Here is a 24,665-nt window from a genome sequence, read left to right on the forward strand (position 1 = left end):
TATTCCTCATCTTTCTGATAAAAGTTTCATGTGTCAAAAATCTACCACTTCCCTTAATTAGAGCGGCTATGCTGTCAAAAGAGGAGATTAAATTTACTGGGCATGATTTGTTCTCAACAAATCCATACTGACCAGTTTATCATAATCTTATTCTTAAGACACTTATATTTCAAGTAATAACTACTTCTCATGCTTTTCTACGTAATGAAGTTAGGATGAGTGATCTATAATTTCCTTGACCTTTCTTTTGAGTTTTGTTGTATTTTTTTTTTCTTGGGGTTTTATTTAGTTCTTTAGGACTTAGCAATTTCTCACACAGAAGGCAACCACGAGATGCTCTGGCATTGCTTCCTTTTCTATTCATACAGCCCTACCGACATGGAAACAGATGATTCATTGAAATATTTATTCTTCAGTCCATTCCTCTCCTGCCTGCAGACAGGAAGCAACAGCAGCACAGTACATTTCCCAGTAAGTATTGGGCATATCTTCCATCCAGCTTCCACTTACTTCCAATCCATTTCTGTTACTCAATCCACTTTCCTATTGGCTAAAACTTAATTTGCATTCTTGATATCATACTTTCAGGCATTCCTTTAAAGTCACCTTCAGTTACATACTTGTTTCTAATTGCTGCAAAACAATTTGGAAATAAAAAGATTTTGAACAATTCTGATGAAAAGATAAAAACAGCCATGTTTGATGTTTTCTCTTCCGTGTTTGAAGCTGCCTGCCCTACTAGCTACTAGTAGGATATTTATTTGGGATAGAAAGTGAAAAAAGTAGAGTGCTGTTGGGTTCCAGCCTTTTGTACAGTCTTCCTTGGTAGATTCCATACCTTCCACACTCCTGTTTGCATGCAACATGTTCACCAGAGGTGCAGCTATCTATTTGCTGAATTTGTTGAAATATGTAGCAGAAATGTCTTTCTGCTACTGCTATTTTTTCCCTTCTCCTAAGAATCATGAACTTTATCTCTTTCTTTGTGATGATTTTCTAATTCAAATTGTCTACCACCATTAGAATCTTAGCCATTTTCTTCCTATTAATCAGAATCAAATCTAAATGAGCTTCCCACAGTAATTTTCTCCACCTCAAGAAACTAAATTATCCTCAACATTTATTGCACATTACTCAAACCCCATTTTCAAAATTGAATTTCCTCATTGGCTTTTTTACAGGATTCCTTACAAATGTTACTGAATGTAATTTTTATATCTCATTTAAGATTGTTACAGCTTGATTTTCCAAGGTATTAACATTATGTAGGACTGTTCATTTAAAGGTAAACTTCAGCTGACTTCAAGTAAGTTATGACCGTTTGCCATTCTGAAAAATTAAGTCCCAGGATCTCAAGACAAATTCCACGCCATCAACTACACAACTCAGAAAATGCTATTTGAGAATTCTGGGAGTGTCTTACCTTGCTTCTATTCCCACCCACCTGTCCCATCTCCAGTCTTCTCTCTTTACCCACAGATTCGTACAACTTCTATCAATCCATTCCTTTCATTCCTCTTTTGCTCTCACATCTTTGCTTTCTCTCCATTTGACCCCCACAGCTTCGCTGGCACACTGCTCAGGGCTAGTAAACGTGGATTACTGTCAGATGAGGGACAAACTTCTTGCTCACTACTGTAAAGCCAAGCTTTATCTTGATAAAATCGCTGTCGCAGCTTTTACAGAAAGCATTCAGCTTCATCTTTTGTGCTTCTGACTCTGGAGAGAAGGGCACAGACTGGTCAGCAAAAGACTCTACGAGCACACAAATAACAGGGACAGATCCTCTGAGATTTCAATCACCAAAATCAGAGCTGTCTCCAGTATTCTTGTGCACATAAGAGTTTCGAAAGCCTCAGTTTAAGCTTGACCATCTCTGGTTGTTTTATGAAATCTGATAGTGAAAATCCTTGAGAGAAACTGACACAAGATAATAGCATTGGAATTTCTAAACGAGGGAACCAACTTTAATGTTTCAAATATGTTTTAAGTCATGGAAACTGGATAGTTACTGTCTAAAACTTTGTGTAAACTAGCGCACATGAAACATCATTAAGCAACAATGAAATTGCTGACCTTCACTCTGGGTAACCAATGTAAAGAAGAGAAGTACTCACAGTCGCCATCTATTTATTGAGACTTTTGTTTTGATCTCATTTTAAAGCTATGCTGACAGAACAGAGAGCACATCACCCATGCTGAAAGCAGATACCTCTCTATTCACCATCAGGTATACAAAAAAAAACACTGCTCATTCAAACCATTTCATTTTCCAAAACCTCCATGCCGGTTCTCTGAATCTTGCTTCAATTCATCCTCAAAGACCCATTAAAAGAGAAAGATTATAGGGGAGTGCGGTAGACAGTTGTCACCTTTAAGTATCTGAAATGGCAGAGAATCAATAACTCGCAACAACCTCTGTGTTCCTGACTCACCAACAGGTGTTTTGATTCAATTGCACTTCTTTTGTGAATTATGTCGTCCGTCCATCTGTTATTGCCCTACGTTCACTGCTGTCTACACTTCTGAGGTATGAGATAATTCTTTGCCAGAAGACAGCCTCTTGTCTGATGACATTTAAATGTAGGGAAAATGTCAGCTTTTTACTGTTAGATAGTAAAGTTGGATGCACTTTCTCAGATAAACTACAAACAGCTTAACTGGTAAAGTTCTGTGTAAACCTGATTTAGTGGCTGCATGTTTGTCTAAGCTCTCATCTTCTGCTGGTACACATTTAATTTTAAATCTGTCAGGCAATACCTGCTTCTGCTTGATTTGCTTAGTAATTCACCATCTGTATATTGTTTTCATTAAATATAACTTTCCTACAAAGCAACAAAACCCCGAACGACTCCCATACACATTGCATTTTTGAAATTTCATTATCACACTGAGGTTTTAATTGTGCAATGCAAATTAAGAAAAACTTGCAGTGCAGCCGTATCAATAACAGATCTAGCAGAAAGCAAACTCCCCCATCTAAGAAGTTTTAATTTAGAATTATATTAAAATGATAACACTGCCAAGGAGGTTAAATAATTAATTTCTTCTCATTTTAATTGTAGACTATTATTTAATAAACAAAGTAATTTACCAGGTAATTTATTCTACTTCTTCATAGGCAGCTCATTTAAAGTCTAAAAATAAATTGCTAATTAAAACAGGATTCACTGTTTTAGAAAGAACTCATTTTCCTATAAAATCTTACAAGGACTATGATAGAGCATCCACTGAGAATCTTTGAAGGGTAAGGAAGCTGCCAAAAAAAAGGAAAAATTCTGGTAACTATGAAGTCTTTCATCTCAACAGTTAATGAAACACGTAAATTTCTCACAAAAGCCAACACTAGATCATTATAAAGAATCTTCACTAAACATCTAGCATACAAAAGCTAACCAACTAGATCAGAGAAACATATGGTCCTCAGAAAACCACAAAGGGTTATCTGCACAGCCCTGTGCATACATTCAGATTGGAAATAAATTTCATACAACACAGCACTTCCACATACAACAGAGGAGCCCTGGACTTTCATCTTTGAAGTTTCTCCCTCAATGCATGGGATGCTGAATCTCAAGCTCTCTCATGACCCTCCTGTAGGCATTAGGTAGAAGGACAACGTGGTGGGAAGATGCACAATGAGAAAAAGAAGGTTTGGGGTCTTTGCAGATCTGACAACTTGTAGCCTTCCCTGCCCATTGGCATCTGCATTTCCCACTTCACCAGTAGCAGCACCAGCAGCCTGAGTCTCTGCCTGAGACCCTCAACACCTGGTAGGAGCCTTTGCTGGGGAGAGTGCAGAGCTGCCAAAGTCTTAGCAGTAACTGGGAGAGGTGAAGGCACACAGCATGCACAGAGGATGTCTGGAAAGCCCTCACGGGGATCCTCTTGCCCCTCCATCCTTTTCTCATGGCCATGGATGTAATCAATTGCCCAAAATTCTGTTCTCTTTTTATAGGCTTACCAGGCTGACATGCTGTTGGGCAGCGAGTCCACTCACTGAAAGGCGTAACGATGCAGTCCTTCTTGCAGGGCAGGAGACATGGTCGCATAGTCTCAGGTCTGGTGGAATCTGGACATCTATAAGTACAAATGCAGAGATACCATTTCCTCAACAAACAACAAATCTGTAGGGAAATGTTCAGCTCATAAGACTCTTACAGCGCTGTGAGCCTGATGCCACACCACAGGAATCTCTCCTGCTCACAGCAAGTCTCATTTCCATTCCACTTTGCACGCCTGTAACCAAACCGAAGTTAGAACACGTGCACGGATTTTTAAAAATATTGAGTTTGGCCTGATGACTACAGAGTAAATGTAACACTATCTGCTGCCTAAAACACAATGCTCACTGGAGCAAAACAGATATAGTTATTACCAAACTGAGTCTGTAAGGTAATCCTGTTTAACATGACATACAACAGCCTTCTATTCACTTGCAACTGTGTGGAAGGACTGATGAGATATTCTCCTACTTTCAAACCACTAGAAAATTCAAAAGCAGCTTGAAGCCATCTTTGTGCCCCTTCCCAAGGTGCAGAAAGAGCTTGTAGGACAGAAGCTGGGGAAAGTTGTACTACACAGTATGGGAAAAGAAATCTGACTTTTTTTTTTTTTTTTTGCATCAATTTTTAACTCTGAAATGAAAAACATGCGATGCATATTCTAATAAATGCTTCAGACACAGACAATCAATATTTAAAAACAAAAAGGGTGGAAAAAGCACAACTTTATGGGAATGAGCACATCATGCATTTCAAGTAGGGGATCAGAAAAGGAATTACTCTTTTCTAATTTTCATTAATTTGTAGTAGAAAGATCACTCAAAAATACTTAGGAACACAGGCAATCTAAAATGATCAGAACTGAAAGAATATGCCATTAAATCGCTCTAGGAAAGAAAATAAACCTTGCAGTCATGATTCTGCTACTGAGATGGTAATAGGATACTGAAAGGTATAATTTAGAAGAAAATAAAGAGACATTTGTCCTCATTAAGCGTAACTATTCTAGGGGGCAGAATTCTGTTATCCAACCAGTAAGGTGCTGAAATATTTTTACGCTGAAATTCTAGCTTTACTCAACATTCTGTGCCTCGCAACTGCCTTAAATTGCTGCGTAGGTTTTTATCATGAGATTGGGAAAAACGCAGCCCAACGGCACACAAAGGTTATTAATTCCCATAATGTGGCCCATTTCTGAAGCCACATTAACGGCGGGCTTTCGCAGCAGCAGTTCCAAACGCAATATTACTTTGGGTCAGTTTTCATCAACTCAGACATAAACCATGTCAGTGGAACATCCACTTCCCCTCAGACAGCCTCAAAAAGTGGAGAGGGGAAAACCTATTTTAGACATTACATAGCTCTACAAACAATATGTTTAATTAGACAAAGTTGCAGCATATCAATAGATTCTAGATATAAATGAGTATTAGATTTCTTTCTCTTTATTTAATTAATCCCATTAACCTCAAGAATTTTAATTAACTTTGCAGAAATCAACACAGTCTGCTTATACCAACAGGATTGTTTGAGAGCTGCCATAAGAAATGAAACTCGATTGTAAGTCTCCAGACTCATTATCAGTGGAAAAAATAATTAGCAATGTCTTGATTTTTTCAATATTAGGGAAAACATCTGTGCTACTTATTTTCCTCACTTAGCGAAACAAAGCAAAATTCAGAACACTTGTACTGCAGCATACACAATTGTGTGGCGTTGGTATTGCATTATAACAGCTACATAAATCAACAGAACGATACGTATCACAAAGGTTTCTGCCTCCTCGTGGTGTAAATAAAATGCAAACTCTACTTATTTTTTTCTATTTTATTAAAGCATTGTTAATAATGTATTAATGAACGTTATGTCCAGGCATACTTTGTGTTTTCCACACACCAGTCCTTGAGGAAAAGCATTTGCAAAAAAATCTGTATTAGAATAATAGAGGAGCTTACAGCAAACAAGATCTATAGCACTGAAAGCATGCATTTTCCTTGGATTTACTCACAAAAATTAAAAATGAGATAGCAACTCATTTTTGTTACACATTAATAACCTTTCAACAGTAGTGATGGAATAGCAACTGGAGAATAAGAGCAGAAATGAAATTATTACCAAGTCTGCTGTTTCCCTACGCTGTCTGAAAATACTCTTAAGTGTAATGTACCATGACAAATCGTCACTTGAGCTCTACAGACAAAGGTGCACCACTAATGACCTCTCCTTGAATACCTTTTAGGTGTAACATGGCCAGAACCGCTCCTCACGCAGAAGACTTTCCTCATCTGCATGCCCACTCCACAGGTGGCTTCTCCGCTCCAACTGATGGTTGCGTTCAGTGCACTGACCAACACATCTTCAGAACAAGAGCTCCAGGGGGAGGTTTCCCAGAAGAAATGCACACATGGGTGATCGTTACAGGTGCGGTGCTCCTGCAGGGCTCGGTCAGGAGGACAGGCTTTTCCACCTGGAAAGCATGAGAGGAACAAAATATTTTATCTCGTGACATGCGGCAAAAGGTGGCAATGGAAAAAAAATAACTGTGATGGGTTTGCTTCACATCTTTTTTTTTTTTCTTTTTCTTTTTTTTTTTTTCAAACTAAATAAATAAATAAAGCTTAAATAAAGCTGCTGACCTTTATGGCTGCAGCAACAACTTTCTAAAATATTGTTTCCCCATTAAACTAGCCTTGCATAAAATTGCATTCCGATGCATAATGGAAACAGAAAGAGGCAAAGTATATTTCTGAGTTACCTTATTGATACTCCTACACACAGCCAAGTTGATTCCATTTAAATGGCAGTATCACTCAGCAAACATGCAATTATCTTTAGAGACAAATTAAGCATTATTTTTATGCTCATTCTACTTGCTAATTTCCAAAGGAGGAACATTGCTTTCTAATATTTGGACTACGTTCACGGAGCAGTATGGGCTGCTAACCCATACTGATGGAAAGTTGTTATTACTAACTGATACAAAGCTAGTTAAAAGTCTGCAAATCAAGCTGGAAAAAACTTGAAAGACTTTGAGTCTCGAGCCTTTATTTGTCCTGAGAGCATTCTCCAAATTCATGTGCAGAATTTGCTAAGATATCACATTTTGTCAGCAACTTGTAATAAATCTACAAAATACAGGAGTAGGAACGGTCTCCCCAGAAGCCTTAACACTCTAGCCATGGGTCTGAATTGAGCCCATAAAAGCTGCAGACATTCATAGCTCAAAAGCTAGAGAGTAATGCAGTGAAATTGTAACCGTAAGCACTGTCATTTTTGGAAGAAAGAAGCAAAAATGACTACAATCAAAATCATTCTCTTCCTGGATGGAGGAACTGGCAACTTATGACACAGCACATGTACATCTAAATTAAAGTTACACGTTTTGAAAGAACTAAAGTGCCGGGGCCAGACACCACACGACTCAGAGCACCTTTATGCCCCAACTAAAATCAACGGGAGATGAAGGCAATATTGCCCTTCTAAGCAATGCTGATCATCTTGCAGGACTGAGCCTTCTGAAATGAAGCATGACCCCAAATGGCCACATAACACTGAGGAAAGAGAGGGACAGGAATTTCTTAGCACATGGATTTGGATAATCGCACCACATTACTGTTCTCTTTTTCTTCTTTTCCATGAAAATGGACTGCTCCATATCATGTTCAGTCTCTGAAAGGTTTAGTATGATGATGGAGTGGAAAACGCCTCTGGGTATCTTACTTTCCTGAAAACTTCCAGGCAGAAAAAACTGCTTGTGTGCCTGAGCACGTGTAAAAAAAAAAATAAGCAAAAAGGAAATGGCAAAATATCTGGTCCATTAGACAGAATAAAAGAAAAGAAAGGGAAGAAAAAAAAAAAAAAGAAAAAAAATCTAACAAAACTTGGGCTTCCCCTGGAAAAATTGCGTGTTTTATTGTCGTTTTTTTCCAACATCCACAGTACGGAAGCTTTCTTAAATCACCAAGTGTAATAACAAGGCAGTTTTAATTTCAGAACATAAGTAATGCCTTTCATAAGTAATGTCTGTTAAGCCTAGCAGTCTGCCAACAAAACTGGCAGTAGATGCTGTTCAGAGAAAGCATGAGAGCTCAGGCACTTTCTGCAGCTCATTCACAACTTTTGTACAAGGGAAGCAGGACAGGACAACCCTCTCTAGCCCTTTTAGTCATCTTTTATGGACCTTTTAGGGACCAGCTGTTCATCAGTTCCTCAAATCTATTTTACATCTGCTGAGACTGGCTATCTCCTCATTCACCTTTTGTGAATTTTCCAAAGTTTGCTGTGTTAATAGATATCTTTTAAAAGTGATTTTGAAGTACCCTCTTGTAGTTTTATCAACTGCATCCTGGTTTTCACGTAATGGCATTCTGGTGAACAGCTTGGAGAAAATGAGCTGAGAGCTTGAATTGAGGTCAGACTATGAGATGGCATCCAGGAGTGCCAAGAGCACAGCCAAGGCCAACATTACCTCTGTTGAGAGCAAATGAAATACGATCTTCAATGGCTGGCAGAGCTTTGGTGGCTCACTAAGAGCTGCATACGAGTGTGTCAGGTTACATGACATCACCTTACTACTGCCACAGCACTACTAAATCCAATTTTGCTATGTTTCCCCAACTTCTCATCTTCTGTGTGACTCTATATGCTAAAATACTTCATTCATCTTTAAAGATGTTCAGAAACACTTGGGGTGTTTGGCTTTATTAATGAATTATTCCTCTCTAAGGAGCCTGAAACACTCAGTTCAAAGCATTATATTTCTGTTTACTGCGTTTCAGGTTATGTATTCTTGAGATCACTGAGCTTCTGCAATTCTAGAATTCATTTCCTCAACACTAGCAATAGCACAGCCTTTACATTTACAATTCCACATAAGTCTATTATTTAAATGTTCCCACCATGGAAAAAACAAAACCAACTTTACTTTTCAGTTTAATTATTCTCTAGCATATAGACTTTTCTACTAGTAGTTATTATCATTCAATCAACAATTACATAGCAGTTTTCATCCTGAAGGGTCCCAATTTTCTTTGCAAGTGCTTATGATGCTTATATGAATACAGAATACTCATATGAGCAAGAGTTTGCAGGATCAAGTCCTTACACTGCCCCAGAAGGAGTGGGTGGTTTTAATGATAATTTACAAAATGGCACTTAACAGAGGTTCTCCTGGACTGGATTTGCATCTGAAGTGTTTTGGTGATGGATTAGATGCACACAGTGTTAACAATAGTAGATATTTGCTGTTGTGTCAACAAGGCTTGAGTCTGTTAGATCTGTTCACGCTTTATGCATTTTTATGTGCCCACAGTGGTATCATTCAAATTCTCCATGATAAACCAGTACAGAATTGCATTACTGTATGTGTACTCAAAGTTAGAAGACTATCATTTTAATAAGACATAATCTGTGTAAACAATTGTATCACTGTGCTGTTGGTACATTAAACTTGAGGTACGAGATGCATCCATGAACATCCAGCAGAAATTACGTATATTCATCAAAAGTTATTTACTTATTCCAACAGAAAAACAAGGTTAACACATTTCAGGTTTGCTTTAATAAAAGAAACAGGTCCTTTTCTATTTCCTTGTTTGACACAGTTCACTTTTCTGTTTTAAATCGATACTAATATGTTACCATATAAAAACACTTCCATGTTAAGCTTCCATGTCATGCTGTAATTTCATTACTATAGGATGTATCTCTCCTGAACAAATTCACACCCAGTCCTAGCCCTAAACATACAATAACTCATAGGCTAAAGCAAATAATTTTGAACCATGACAGAATTTCTCTAAATAACTCATGCATCTGTGATTAATTCAAGCCTAGAAAGATCTTTTAGTTGCTAGGCATAAAGGATAGACAAGATGTATTATTTCTCATTGCTTCAGTATTGGCACTTGCTCTGATCTAAACACAGCTTGGCAGAGGAACACAAGTCAATTCATTAAACAAACAAACAGCAACTAATTTAAAATATTTACCACTTACCTTCTGCCGGAAGGGCCAAGATGGACCTACTCCTGCTTTGGCTTCCCTCTGCAATTTTACTGGAGCATGAATGGGAGCATGGGGACCACTGGGACCACTCACTGAGCACACAGTCTGTTGCACAAGGGATTTCACAAGCCATGACATCAGGACGTGGAAGCTCTGAGCAAAGGTGATATGGTACTTCTTCACCTAGAGCAAACAAAACAAAACAAAGCAAACAGAGGGAAGTTTGACTTGCTTCACTATCAATGCTTTCTATCATACAGAGTGACTTTATGTCAAATATCTGCCCAGCAGCAGAGGAATACGCTACAAAAGAACACATGGTTAGGCTTCAGGCTTGAAAGTATAATAGCTGAACAACCACCTAAAAGGCTTTCTTCAGAAAATAAAAATAAAAAAACTATAACTACAGAACCTACTTCCCACAACATAAATTATGCAAGTCCCTACAGAAGACAGTTTTCTTCTGCCTGCAGGTCAGAAAAGCATCTAATAGATGTACTGGTTGTTCTCCTGTGACCTCCCTAGAAGTGACCATGTACCACTTCTGAATGTGCCAGGAGATCCAAAATAACAGCTCAACTAAACAAACCACATCCAAGAAGAAATACCTTCTGTGGGAACAAAGTAAGGGACAAGGACTAGAAGTATACATCCTGATGAGAAGAATCTCTTAAAAACCCTGTTCAACATGAATGCAGGAAACTGGAGGGTTGAGGACATCAACCAAAAGATCGTCTGACAGAGCGAGCAGCAGAATAGAGCACACAGGAGGGATGCTGGGTGGAGCAGAAGACATAGGGCTATGTTTTAAAAAGTAAAATAGAACATAACTCTATTTTAGCAATGGAAATGTCCGGCAATTTCATTAAATTACATAGACTTCACGAGGACACAATAATTGATGAAGTTTCATAAAAAAAAGCTACAAAGTTTTCCATTCTCCTCTGAAGTTTCTTTAATTATGAATTCAGGAAAAAAAACATAATGACTATCCAATCTCAATTATACTTAGAAAAATAAAATAAAATTTATAATGGCAACAACAGAGTAACACTGGCTCTTCCACAATACTTTACAGGAACAGGGCCTGTAACAAGGCAGCCCAAGATGCAATTATAAGCACAAGGATAGAAATCTGGATTGCTTTTGCAAGACAATTCATGTACAAGTGTGTAAATAAGAGAAGGAGGCTGCTACTGAGACTGCATAAAGCTGTCAGTAGCGCAGTCCTATTATCTGCAGTTGCATCCCTAAATGAAGACAGGCTCATCGCCCTCAAGGCACAAATAAAACTTTTCAAGCATATTATAAGAAGGAACAGAGAACCCAGCCAGGCAATCTGACTGCAAAAATACATTTAAAAATACTTTCTCTTTTTCCTTGCACTTATGTTCATTGGGAAGGGCTTGAAATGCCCACTCGTACTGCTACTTGTTCCAAGGCTGCTGGATAAGAAAATCAAGACCAAAGCCCCCCTTAGAGACAGCCCCACTTCTGAGTAGCACATCTTCTGGCTCTGCATTTGGCAACCCCTGCAAATCTTATGCTTAAACCCTTTGTTTTAATTAGTCCATTATTACTGTTGCTCACATAATGCTGACAACTATCTTCAGACAAAACCAGCATTAAAAAACAGAAACAAACAAACAAACAGATAAACCTGTAAGCCTTACTCCAGCTGTTTCCTTGACTCATTTTAGTGTCAAAAAAATTTTGACAGCCTGTCTGTTTAGCAGCAGATAACATGAGGGTTTCCTAGGCAGACTTGATTTTAAGAGTCATTGGTACAGTAAAGAGATTATAAGCTTCAGTGAAGTACCACAAAACACACACACCCTTCCCTGCCATCGCTTACAGTGACAGGGAGGCATAGGAACCTTCCCACTGATGCCTTCACGACTTCCCAAAGATCACCTCTAAGCACCCAGCACCCCACCTAGGTGGCTTCTTCCATGCACAATCCTGGGTGAAAGCAGACATATGCATTCCCCAGTTCTGGCAAAGAAGCAAAATCTGCCTTCTGCTTCTCTCTGTAGGATTTATAACAGGTGACAGCAGCAGCACCGTGAACAGAGGCTGCAATTCAAAGTTCCTCAGCAAAAGGGAGATTTGAGTTTTGCTATAGAGACTGTACCAGTGATTGCATGAAGGTACAATTCAACACTCAGTTTGATCTATGTTATAGCTCTCCTTGCTGTGTTTGGGTTTAATTGCTGGCTGTTATTAACACAGAAATGCACTGCTCTGTACCAAGTGCCTCGCAGAGAGATCTCAGAAAACCACCACATATTACAAAAGAAGGTAATGCCTCTTGTTTCCTATGAAAAAAAATACTCTAACAGGATACACATCAAACGTGCTTTATGCACCATCACAGACTTACAGAAGATATTAAATTCTTCACAGCTTCTAAATTGTCCACCCAAAACCTTGAAGGTAGAATACTTATTGCAGATGTTCACAATACTCTTTCTAGAGGAGGCTTTCTCTTGGCTAAATAACACTTTAAGCATCTAAATTACCTAAATGCAATACGAATTCCCCTCCAAGTATTGTTTAGATCTCAAGCTGCAATATCTGAAATCAGCCATGGAGAGCCATGGGGTGGCAGGGAAGGATGCAGTCCTTGTGGAAGCCACTCGCCCTTCAGGAAAACAGAGCAGGAGACAGCACTGACAATGACTGCTGCAACTCCGCTCCCTGGTCAGAATTTTAAGAATAGAAATGATGACACCGCAGTGAAGTTCATCTTGTAATAACCAGGAGTTAAACTCAGTGACAGATCAGAGCACAGAGGTATTTCTTCAGGTCTCCCATCTCCCCCAGTCAGAACCTTCTCTTGATGTGAAGCTACTTCTTGGCCACAAATTGCTGCAATGCTGGTATAAACTTAGAGCACTGCACAGCAGTAAGCACCAACACCCAAAGCAGAAGGGCAGAAGACACTTCTAAAGAAAAACAAAAGGTTGTTTAGTTCTTGAGGCGTCCTCTCATTAGCGTGGAATGGATCCAAATGCATCCAACCCACCTCAGGGGTTACTGCCACAACCCTCATTGCCTCTCCTTCAGGTCTTGCTTGCTCATTTTGTCTTTCCCCCACCTTGACATTGGCAGAGCGCCCAGAATTAGTCTCAAGGAACTACCTTTGCTCTGATGATTATTTTTTCCTGCTGTGACCCCCAGGAGTGCAAAGCCAAGCCGTTGCTGAGATGCAGCTGGAGGACTGGTAAGGACGATATCGACTGAAGAGCTTCATCCTCACGCTGAGAACACTTGGGTGGAAATTAAGTAGGGCTCCAATTGGAGTGAACCTCTGGAAATGCTTTCTATCCTTGTGAAACCGCTGCTAACACAACTGCACGTGGAAAGCACTAGCTGCAAAACTGAACTTCTACCTGCATTTTATGAGTCACAGCTGTTAAGCAATGTATGCTACATCAGTTACACAACAGATAACGTTTTCAACATAGTTAAGATTGAATCCTTTCTATCCCATAGTTAGATTATAATAAATATGAACATAGAATTTTTGCAAACGTATTTGGTAATAAGTTGATTATAACCTACTGTACAGGTTCTGTATTTGAATTAGCAAGTCAACAGAAGGAACTACACGGAGAAACACAGACCAAGATGAATTTTTGGTTCATCTTATGAACAAACGAAACTCTTCCCAATGGGCAAAACAGAACAAAGAACAACACAGAACTCTGCTTGAAACATAAAGCTTGTTTTTCCAGAATTTTTTTGATCTTACTGCCATTTCCATTCTAGAAGATACTTTCATGATTTTGAATAAAGCACTGCACAGTGAGATACTGAATAAACAGCAACACTTCACTCCGCAGAAGTTCAGCATTAAACCCATCTGCCTACTTTGCATGACACCTCTCAGAAATCCCAGCTCCAAAGCAATATTCTTGTTCTTCCCAGCAACCCGAGCCCAAATCAGGCTGTCTAGAGCCACATCCAGCCTGGCCTTGAATGTCTCCAGGGATGGGGCATCCACAACCTCCTTGGGCAACCTGTTCCAATGTGTCACCAGCCTCTGTGTGAAAAACTTTATGTTGAATTTCAGATGGTACTGCAATGCTACCTGTAAGTTCAGGAAATTTATTTTTTTGCCCAAGTGGCTGCTGCAAAAATGCTGCATATTTAATGACAATTACCAGTTTGACATCAATATTTCTCCTTGTACCATTTCAAATTATTCAGTGGAAATAATGAAGCCGTCATCTAAAATACTATAAGTATCGTAAAATTTTATTTCCCACTTAAATCTCAGAGAAGAATGACAATAAACTTTGATTAAATACTTGCCTGTAACAGAATAAGATGTCAACAGGCAGTAGTAAATTCAGAGGAATTCATATTGACTGCGTGCCACTTCGCTAACGGCAACCACATTCCGAGAGTGCTGTCTGCTGGCAGTATCTCGGCCCAGGCATCTCATCAACTAACAACAACATTGTGCTTAAAAGTAATAACACTCACACTACAACAATAGGAGAGATTGCTTATAACCGTGTTCAATGTGTTCGTGCTGTAACAAAACCACTGATTCTCCTTCGCTGTTTCTGCCAGCCCTGGAGATGAGTGAGGACATGCAGGGACTGCCGTGCCCAGACATCCCACATTTGAAGAAAGGCTGAGGGAGCTTTAGCTGGGAGAAGAGAAGGCTCCAGGGAGACCTCACTGTAGCCTTCCAGTATTTGAAAGGAGTGTATAAACAGGAGGGGAATAGCTGTTTATGAGGGTGGATAGTGAAAGGACATGGAGGAGTGGTTTCAAAGCGAGACAGGGGAGGTTTAGGTTAGATATTAGGAGGAAGTTTTTCACACAGAGGGTGGTGAGGCACTGGAACAGGTTGCTCAAGGAGTCTGTGGATGCCCCCATCCCTGGAGGCATTCAAGGCCAGGCTGGATGTGGCTCTGGGCAGCCTGGTCTGCTGGTTGGCCACCCTGCACATAGCAGGGGGTTGGAACTGGATGAACACTGTGGTCCTTTTCAACCCAGGCCATTCTGTGATTTGCTGCCTTCAGCACTTCACTGAAGTTCGTGGCTGATTTTTGCTAATGCTGGTCAAAAGGTAAAAAGCTGAGAAGAGCAGTGTCAGTTTGTCTAAGCAAGCAGTGGTGTATGGAATAAAATTAATTGCAGTGGTCCATCACTATTATCAGAGTCCCATAGCAGAAAGGACAAATGAAACGGCAATGAAGACAAATGGAGGTAAAGATCTGCCGTGAGAAAAGATGAAGGAGAGAAGAAAAAACAGCTATTCATAATGGAAAAGAGGAAGTAAGTACTAATGCAACCAGGATCATTTTGAGGGAAAAAAGAACAATCATGAAGGGTTTGAGTCAAAAGGCTTAGCTAAAATGCAATTAGGAAAACCAATGCATTAGAGAAAAAACACTTTCAACTGCATAATGCACTGGGAAGAAAAACAATAAAGTTTTGGGTAATAATAAGGAGAAATAAAATAAAAAGGTACAAAAAGAGAATCAGAATAAATTTGAAAAAGAAACAATATGCCTGTAAATACATTATGAAGGCACTGCAAAATCTAGAGGCTGGCCCTCATCCCTGCACCACCCTTACAGCTATGTGCAGCTGGCTCCTTTATGACCATTACAGAGCTTACGAGAAACAAATGAAGTGCAATGGAAAGATGAGCTATTTCTTCTTCTTTCCCACACATCTTCCACTGCAATTTGGACTGTTTACCCACAACTGTTTTTTCCCTTTTTGTTTATGTAAATATACATAAGAAAATTGATTTGTAGCTCCAAGGAAGATCCAAGAAAGTGAGCCCTGGTGAGAGGCACTTCAGTGAGCAGCTGGCAAGCCTGCAGAGAGCACCCCAGGTATACCACTGTGGAGTATGCTACAGCAGCCACCAGTCTCCAAGTTAAAAAATAATAGAGCTGCAAGAGTTCCCTACATAGCACACTGGCTTCAATGTATTTCCTACCTCACACACAAAGACAAGTAGTCATTTTTTAAAAACTGCTGTGCATTCACCTGCTGGGCTTGGGAATAAGAGCAGGAGAATTAATTCTATCTTGTGGTTGCACGTACAACTGCTCCTGAATTAAGAGAAATTGCTCACGTGGCACCTGAAGGTAAACATGAGCTTGCTGTATTCACAGAGAAGAGCACATAACTGCAAGTTCCTAATAATTGGTGTTCTGTTCCCTCCCTTTTTACCCCTCTCTCCTAACATCCTTTTCTTTTCCTTCATTATCCCTACAAATTATAAATGAACAAATCTATGCAGGTGGGTTGATCAAGACTGATTACAATTAAGATTTATTGTTGAAATTGATGCTGTAGTATAACTGAAGCAGGTGTCCCTCTGCTTTCTTCCCGGTGTTGCTTTGTTCAAAATGCCAACCAATACAAACTACTGCAGAAACCAATTATGCAAGCAAGTCAAATGCATTTAAATACTATAAATGTGTGTAATTCCAACACTTTAAGAAAGAAACAATTGTTATGAATTGACTTATTTATTCCAATAATATATAGAGTCCATCTTAAACACTGTACAGCAGGACATGTCAATTCTAGTGGAGGCATTTGGGCACTTCAATTTAGAATAAAGAAAGTGATGTTTTATTCCCAATGCATCACAGCCAGAGATTTCTAAGCACTCCATTTCCACAGAATTAAGGTGCCATCTTCATTCTCAAGGCCCCCTCTCCCCCCCCCCAAAAAAAAACAAAAAAAACCCAACCCTGACATATTACACAGGGTAAACTACATTAATGGTGCTCTCAAACTGCGAACAACCCAATAAAGAAAAGTCATGAGAGCATGGCAAAGTGCAATGCTTTTATACCTACTGTTTTGATTATGATTATTTTTTTGTTCTGATTATGCTCCCCTTGAGAATGATGTACCTTGCTGGCTCTTCATAGTCATCAAGGCTATGACTGACTATTATCCAGGCAATATTCCCAAGTAAGACTTGACAATTTGCTACACAATGTGGAAACCTTTTTCTCTTTTTCTCTTCTAGCCACAGAAATCAGTCCAAGAGGGAGTTTTAATCAACGTAAGACTGAAAAATTGTAAACAAGAATGCAACAGAAATGGTTTATCTAAGCTGGAAAAAGACTTGTTTTCAGAGACAGTGAATGCTAATGATAATAAATAATTGCAAATACCATCTGGAATCTTTGAAAAACATCTTTCTCCAAGTCTGAAATTGAATCTCCACAGAAAGAGGATCAATGCAAAAGAAAATGGAAACAGTAAATTAAAATTAGATTTATGCCAACCTCTTAAAAATAAGTGCTCATTTAAAAGCAGTTAAGACAAAAATGTGTTCTTCGTTCAGATGCAGAGTGTGGCCCAATTGCATACAGCCACTCAGAGCTTCCACAATCCATCAGGCAATGCTCAGAGCATGCAGGGCCAAATGCCAGGCTATATTTGCTTTTATTAGTGCTACTAACAGTAGTAGTTCATTTTTCAATTTCGCCTCTGATGCACAAAACTAAGAACACACTGCACTCAGATGTCCTGGAGAGCTTTAAAAGCTCACACAAGACATGCAGTAACACAGACTGACCACCAGCCAAAGGACTCAATGAAGGACTGAAATCTATTCTAGACCAGAGCAATACACACCTTCAACCATTTGGTTTTTGAATAAAAGCTATCACCGTACACGCAGCTTTTCCCAGCTATCAAATTATATATCTCAACTGCATAAGATAGCTTTCAGACACATTAAGATACATGAAGCTAACCACACCTGTGCTTGAACCATTTTCAAGTTGTAAATTTTAGAAAAATAGGGGTGTTTAATTCCCACTGTATTTTGTGCAGATCATTTAATACTTAAAATGGAGAGAAATCAAATATAGAAACCAATACAAATACTATTTTCCGTGCACTTCTCCTTCGCCCATGAGGTGGAACTTTAATCACATCATAAATAACGATGCCTACATGTTTAGTCAGTATTGCATCACTCCTTTAGTGCCATTTACAGTGCACGTGGACTCCAAACTGCTCCATCCTCTACAAATGACAATGCAGTAATGCTGATTACACTGTAACAACAGCTTAGTCCTGTTTACACCTCAGCTACAATGGCATCAATACAAGAATTTGAAGGCAGGAAGCATTTATCATGACCTAAAATACGGAAGGGTTACCTTAGAAGCTACTTAGAGCTATTTTCCACCTCCAGAAAACGTACATAGATTTACAGCTGGTAAGTGTTCTTGGCCTGAAGCTTGCTCTAGATCATGCAGCACTCTCCTCTTCCTTTTTCTCGCTTGGCAAAACTATTTTCCACGGAAGTGCTTGTTCTTTCTCTGCCATTCTGATGACACGAGTGCTGTCACTGAGAGCTGACACAGCAAGACGGAGCACAGTGGCAGCACTGGCTGACATTACCATAGTCACTGGGAAGTGGGGCACTGCCAGCAGAGCAGCACCCACAAGATGGACATCGTGCCCCCAGACCTCTGCCCAGCAGGGCATACTGCCCACTGTGTTCTTTCAGAGCTGTCATGGTGCTGGACCATGGCAGCTGACTCCAGACAATGGCACACGGAGCTGGACTATAGGCATTCCACCCAATGCTTGTTCCAGACCAAACAATTGGGGCTTTTGCTTGAAGGCTATGTTAAAAGGACTTCTAAAAGAGCTAATGCTGCTCACAGAGGAAAAAACAAAGAGGATAAACACACAGTAACTGAAGAAAACACACGAGAAGGAATTGACTTTGATGTCAAAACGTGTTCAAAGTTGGGGTTCTCAGGGTGCTAAAGGTGGGCCTATGTGCTGAGCTGGCAACAACAGCTGCTCTCCCAGTAAGTCTGCAGTGCTGATCTGGTCCTTCTTTGTGCTGCTCCACAGCAGCAAAAAAAAAAAAAGGTATGAACTGTAAAGAGCCCAGATAGATACCAGCCAGTAATTCCCTCCCAGGTTTTCCAGTTGTTGTTGAAGTACTATTTTAACTTTGCTACTACATTAAGGGAAAACACAGAATCAGTAAATGGAATCAGATGAAGGCTTCACTGCCCCTTTCTAAACGCTTGGAACTGTCAGGACTGTCAGGAGGCATTTGGGCACGCTTTTCAAATATAAGAACGGAAACAGAAAAACTAGAGAAAATCTGGATAAAATCTGGTTTTCTACCACTAAATTTCTTTGCATGAAAAAAGCAATAACCTCTCAGCAACTTAGAAAATATTTCTGTTCTGATTATTCAGCTATTAAAATGGGAAAGTGCCATTTTATGACAATTGCTTTCGGCAGGAGATATTTTACACTGATATTCTGAAGGAATATGCACATAAGGAAGAACAATATTAAAACCTTCAGCGTTAATCTGTATTTTCAAAGCTAAGCACATTTTGACAAACCTTCTAATAGACAGTGTTCAAAATTCATAACATATATGAGCATGATTACATTACTCTAATTTATTTTTTATCCTCTCATGCACAGCAATAAAATTCTACCTTTGAACTTATATTTATTACAACTTTTACTCAACGGAGGGCAAGCAGGCATAGAAATATAATAAAGCTCTGCTAATTCCATACATTATTGAAATCCTAACACTGCAAATGCTACCTTACTGTCTTCATGCATACTTAAAATTTCAATTCAGATGCTATTTCATTCAAAGGGCAACTTAAGCAACAGCAAATGCTTCTTTTAGGTTTGTGGATTAACGTAGCAAAATTACATTTTATATCTGTGGAGAAAAAGTAAGGTAAAAAAAGTAATACTAAACAAAAGTATTTGTTTAGGTGTTGCAAGTGAAAATTTGATAGATGCTAAATAATTGAGTGCTCCATTCATCAGGCTCCTAAGCAGTACGAAAACATAGAGCAGGGCAGTGCTAGATCATAACCTTTGCTGACCCCTCAGCAGCTGTAAACCAGGTCTAATTTCAAAGGCAAAAATCCCACTGGCTCCACCAAACTGGGAACCATGTAGCTACACAGCTTCAAACTACAGGAAACAAAAATAAGTGAAAGCACGGGAAGAATTTAGCCAGCATGCAAAACTCTGTTTCCATGAAAATTGCAACGCAGTGAACACCTGTGAGATAGGTGCAGAATACAAGTCTCCACACTTGTTTGGAGCTACCTGCTGTCAGATGGAATAATACCAGGAGGAACGATGAAGATCGGGAGAAATCTAATCTTGTAACGATGAAGGTCATCATGTAACATGGCCAATCATGGTACGTGGCCAATGAAAACATGACAACTGACAAACGAGACAAATTCTGAAATTGGTTGACATAATACTGAGTGATATGGCAATACAAATCAGCGAAGTGGCAGCTCCTGCAACTAAATACATGATGAAGCGTGAAAGTTGACTCAAACTACAACTGTAATATTGGCACAACTTTCTTTTTCTTCCAAAAGGTCACTTCACACATTAGCTCCAGCTTCATTGATCAGCAGCTGAGATAACTGCTGCTCACACGCCTCAGAGTCATTGGGAAAAAAAGACAAGCAGATGACTTTCTGCATACCATGTCCTCATCAAATTTCAGGTGATTGTTCAATCAAAGATAAGGCAAAAATGGGGGAAAAAAAAAAGCCTGCAGAAAAGAACGCTGAAAATTTAACAGAAATGACCACCTTTATATTCAGTACTGAGGGATCAAAAATGGTAGCTGTTATTAGTGCTGTAGTTACACAACTAGAACTCAAAATTGCATTCTGTTTACCTGAAAACATGGGCTGATGCCTCCTGAGCCCAGAGGAGATGATCTCCCATTCATGACCAGGCACTGAATGTCCAAACGACTGCACACTCAAACTGAAGTCAGGCTGCTGGAAACCTGCTCAGTTCCCACCACGTCTTACACAGGTTTCCAGGCCACCACAAAAGACTGAGCCTGATACTTTCATAACTAAAAGCCTTATCAAGGAGAATGAAATAAAAGTCCTCTGCTTGTGAGTCATCAGCACATTCTGCCAAGCCAACTACAAGAAAGAAATGCAAACAAATATATTCCTGACCTGGTGTAGGGAACCTGCTTTGGCAGGGGGGTTGGACTCGATGATCTCTGGAGGTCCCTTCCAACCCCTACAATTCTGTGATTCTGTGATATTGACCCTATAGAAATTTTTGGCCACGAAACCCAAACAGGCTGGAGGAAATGCATTGAAGGCCAGATCAAAACTCCAGCACAGAGATATAAGGAAGCTGCCACACTGGAGGATTTCCCAGAGTTTTCTAGGACTTTCTGCAAGATGCCAAGCTCTCAGACTCAGCTGATGGCAGTCAGGTTCCTGAGCTACTCCACACCACAGCACACCCAGCTGGAGCAGGGCAAACTTCAGCTATGTGTGACATCCTCCAACAAGCACCAAAGCGGGGAGCAGGTCACCCAGGCAGCCAAAGCCACAGACTTTGCATTGTTAACATCACGAAGTGAACAAACTGCTGAAGGACAAGGAATAGAGCTCCCATGCCAAAGTAACAATCAACTGTTTGCCAGAGGACAAAAAACTATTTCTAAATTTGGTCTTAACTACAGTTGGTCTGGAGAGAAATGCTTGCTTGTTAAAATAAAGGGGCAAGGTTGCTTTGAAAATAGGGAAGCAGAACAAGATTTTACTTGCTCTCAAGCAATTGAAATGTATTCTTCTACAGATGGAAGAGAGTTTAAAGTCACCTCACTGGCAATGTAACCTCCCAACATATTGAAAGCCAGCAGGAAGTGTTGAATTAATACATATATGCTAACACACTCTCCCGCAGCCATGAATGTTTAATCTCATTTTTCACCGACACTGTACCCAATGGTTTGCTACATGGTTTCGAAGCCTTGAGACAAGGGAAGAACCTGAGGAAAGCTCCTGTAAAACAGGGAACCACAGGAAAGCAGACAGAGTAAAAAGTCTCTGGAGAAAGCTGGGAGCAGAGCAGTATCAGCACACCAGGCAAGGCAGTTTGTGTTAACATCTGGACAGGGATGGAGGGCAGAGGGAAGGGAGTCAGTGTGAGCACTAGAGAAGCCAGCTCTAACCTTTACTAATCGTGGGGCTGCATTTTGATGATGTTTGAATACTTCCCATCAATATAGAAAGGTATAATGTATACGGCTACTGTGTATCCAGAGAGGCAAACAAAATGAGTTTTCAGAGAGCATGTAATACTGGCTGAACACACAAGATAAGTTATTACGTACCAACCATCTGATGGAAAAAGGAACTTTTACACATTGTGCAGGGGGCTTGCCCATATATCTTAATGCTCTAGACTGTGACAAATGATTGGATAACAACTCTTACTCCCCTTGTCATCATCCATCTTCTTAGGAGGCTTATTTCCTCAAATCCTGATGATGAACCTCTGTAGTCACTTATCTGAGCAGTGAAAATTTATTGCCTTTACTAGAAAATGAAATTCTCCTCTGAGAGAAATGGAATGGACACAAAAGGGCAAATTTCCACCCTGATGTACGCAGATGTATTTTCTCTCTCTTTATTAGGAACTATCCACATTTATCCTATGTCACAATTTTGACCAAAGGGTATCTCCCGTGTTAATAAGAGTGGCTAATTTCCAATTAAAAAAAAAAAAAGAGCACAGATCGTAGAGATGCCCTAATGAGAAAAATGATGAGCCCCCATAGTAATCCTGCCTTGACTGCACATATTTAACAGGGCTGCCAAAGCAGTCTCCAAAATACTCACTAATTACATTGGACTGCCTCCAGCCCCTGTCACTGGCAGAGAACAGGAGAACTTTGCAAGGAGCAACCCACCAAGAGTTCAAAGATGATACGGTTATTTTGGGAAAGCATAAAAGAGCCGAGCTGTGCGAGCATGAACAGAGAATACTGTCAGATTCTGTGGACTTCGTGATCATCTGCACAATAATGCTCCAGCACAGACAGGAGCAGACCAAAAACCAGTTAGATGCAGAAGCACAGAACAGCCAGCAACTTTGCAACACTCACTTCTGACTTAAACATTCGCTATGTTCAGTGGTTACTGGGACATGTAAAAGAGTGAAGTATAAAAAGAATTCTTCTCTCTTTGATTTTCAGTGAACTCAGCTGAAAGAGTGCATATATGTTCCCTTCAAGTGTGTGTTCAATGGCAAGAGTTTTACTCCCAAGTGAGACTGCTCCTAATTCAGAGAACACATGAATTAATACCAATGGATATAACTGAGGGATCCAAAAGTACATCAATGAAGAAAACCACAGTCCTACTTCTGCCCCATCAGCTGTGAGAACCAGCAAACCTGTGCAAGTCACAAGTGACTCAGAAGAAACAATACAAAGAAATGTCATTCAAGACTTCGTATCAAGTTGCACGGTTAGCCATTAATTACCTTGGAGTTACAACATCCATTCCAGCTCCACAGTACAAAAAGGGCTGAAAGAACTGCAGGTTCTGCCCCAACTGACACCATAAATATTGATCGCAGTGGCTGTTCCTCTTCATTAGCCACAAAGAGAGCAATGTTCCTCAAGGGAGAGGAAAAAGCAGATCCAATTTTAATCAAACTGCAGTACTAAAATGCAAACCTCATGGAATATTATTTTAATTATTGCTCTGTACTCATGCCAACTGCAGCCTATAAAAAAAAACAGAGATGTTCCTGGACAGAAAGCCAAAACCTCAAGCTGCCAGGCAGGTACACCACCTGAAGCAGCACTATGTAACAATACCCAAGTGAGCACTGCAACTGTAACAGCAGTTTTCCAGCCCAGCACCTCACCCTGGGCTCATTAGCCCAGCAGAGAGATGAGAACCACAGTTCATTAACCAGCCCCAACTCCGTGCTGCCACAGCTTCCAGAGATCCAAGCTGGTCATGGCAATGGAGAGGCCATACAGGCTTATTAGCTTATTCAGATCTACCTATGTAGTAGAGTACATAAATCCTAAACCATTTAACCTTCAAAATATATGTCTGGGAAGACTGCCAGCGAATATTTGAAAAGGATTACTGGAATTGTGTTAGTTGTCACAGAAAATGAAAATGTGGATTTCAATAGAAACTCTATGTAAGGGGGATTTTTCCCCCCCAAATCTGTTAGTCTAGCAGCCACACTGAATGGAGGATTGTACAGCTGGATCAGACAATGCAGGGCAAGCTGAAATACTTTAAAAGCTACATTTTTATCTACTGAAATAAAACATTTTCCCTTTTAATTTTACTTTTTTTTTCCACTTTAATCAGAGTATAACCTCATTAAATGACAGTGTGCAAAAAGAACATATAAACTAGAAAGAAAAAATAAAAACTTTCTGAATAAATTAATGTTTATTGCTTTTAGACTTTGATATTCTGGTCTTTTCTACTTAAACGCAGTTTAAATGTATTACTTGCCACGGCCTTTACGTTAAACCCAGAAAGTCTGCAATTTGTGATAAAATTCCTTATCTCTCTCTTTCTGAACCTACGCAAAGATCCAAGGTTAATTTGCAGATAATATTACTTCATGAAATAATTATCTTAGTCTATAGTAGTTAAAATAGCTAAATTTGAAAAAGAGATATGTAAAAATGAAGCTGTCACTACTGCTGGAAGGAGGCTCCCTCCCCTAGTAGGACCAAAGCCTGGCTCAGGGTACCACCAAGCACTGTGCATTCTCCTCACCCTGGCAGTAGATACAGACCTCTGCAGTGGGATGAAG

At 39.7% G+C, this 24,665-nt stretch overlaps 1 protein-coding gene across 18 annotated transcripts in view; it reads right to left on the bottom strand.

Annotated features, from left to right (window-relative positions):
- The window catches only part of THSD7B (thrombospondin type 1 domain containing 7B), a 292,293-nt gene that overhangs the window by 127,850 nt on the left and 139,778 nt on the right, over window positions 1-24,665 (bottom strand). For all 18 annotated transcript variants that reach the window (XM_048953272.1, XM_048953264.1, XM_048953266.1 and 15 more), the window contains 3 exons: window positions 10,002-10,193; window positions 6,237-6,471; window positions 3,965-4,080 (listed from right to left, as the gene is read on the bottom strand). In XM_048953272.1, coding sequence (XP_048809229.1) covers window positions 3,965-4,080; window positions 6,237-6,471; window positions 10,002-10,193 — 543 coding nt within the window. The remainder of the gene's footprint in view (window positions 1-3,964; window positions 4,081-6,236; window positions 6,472-10,001; window positions 10,194-24,665) is intronic.

This window comes from Lagopus muta, chromosome 8 (assembly GCF_023343835.1).
Source record: "Lagopus muta isolate bLagMut1 chromosome 8, bLagMut1 primary, whole genome shotgun sequence".
Lineage (NCBI taxonomy): Eukaryota > Metazoa > Chordata > Aves > Galliformes > Phasianidae > Lagopus > Lagopus muta.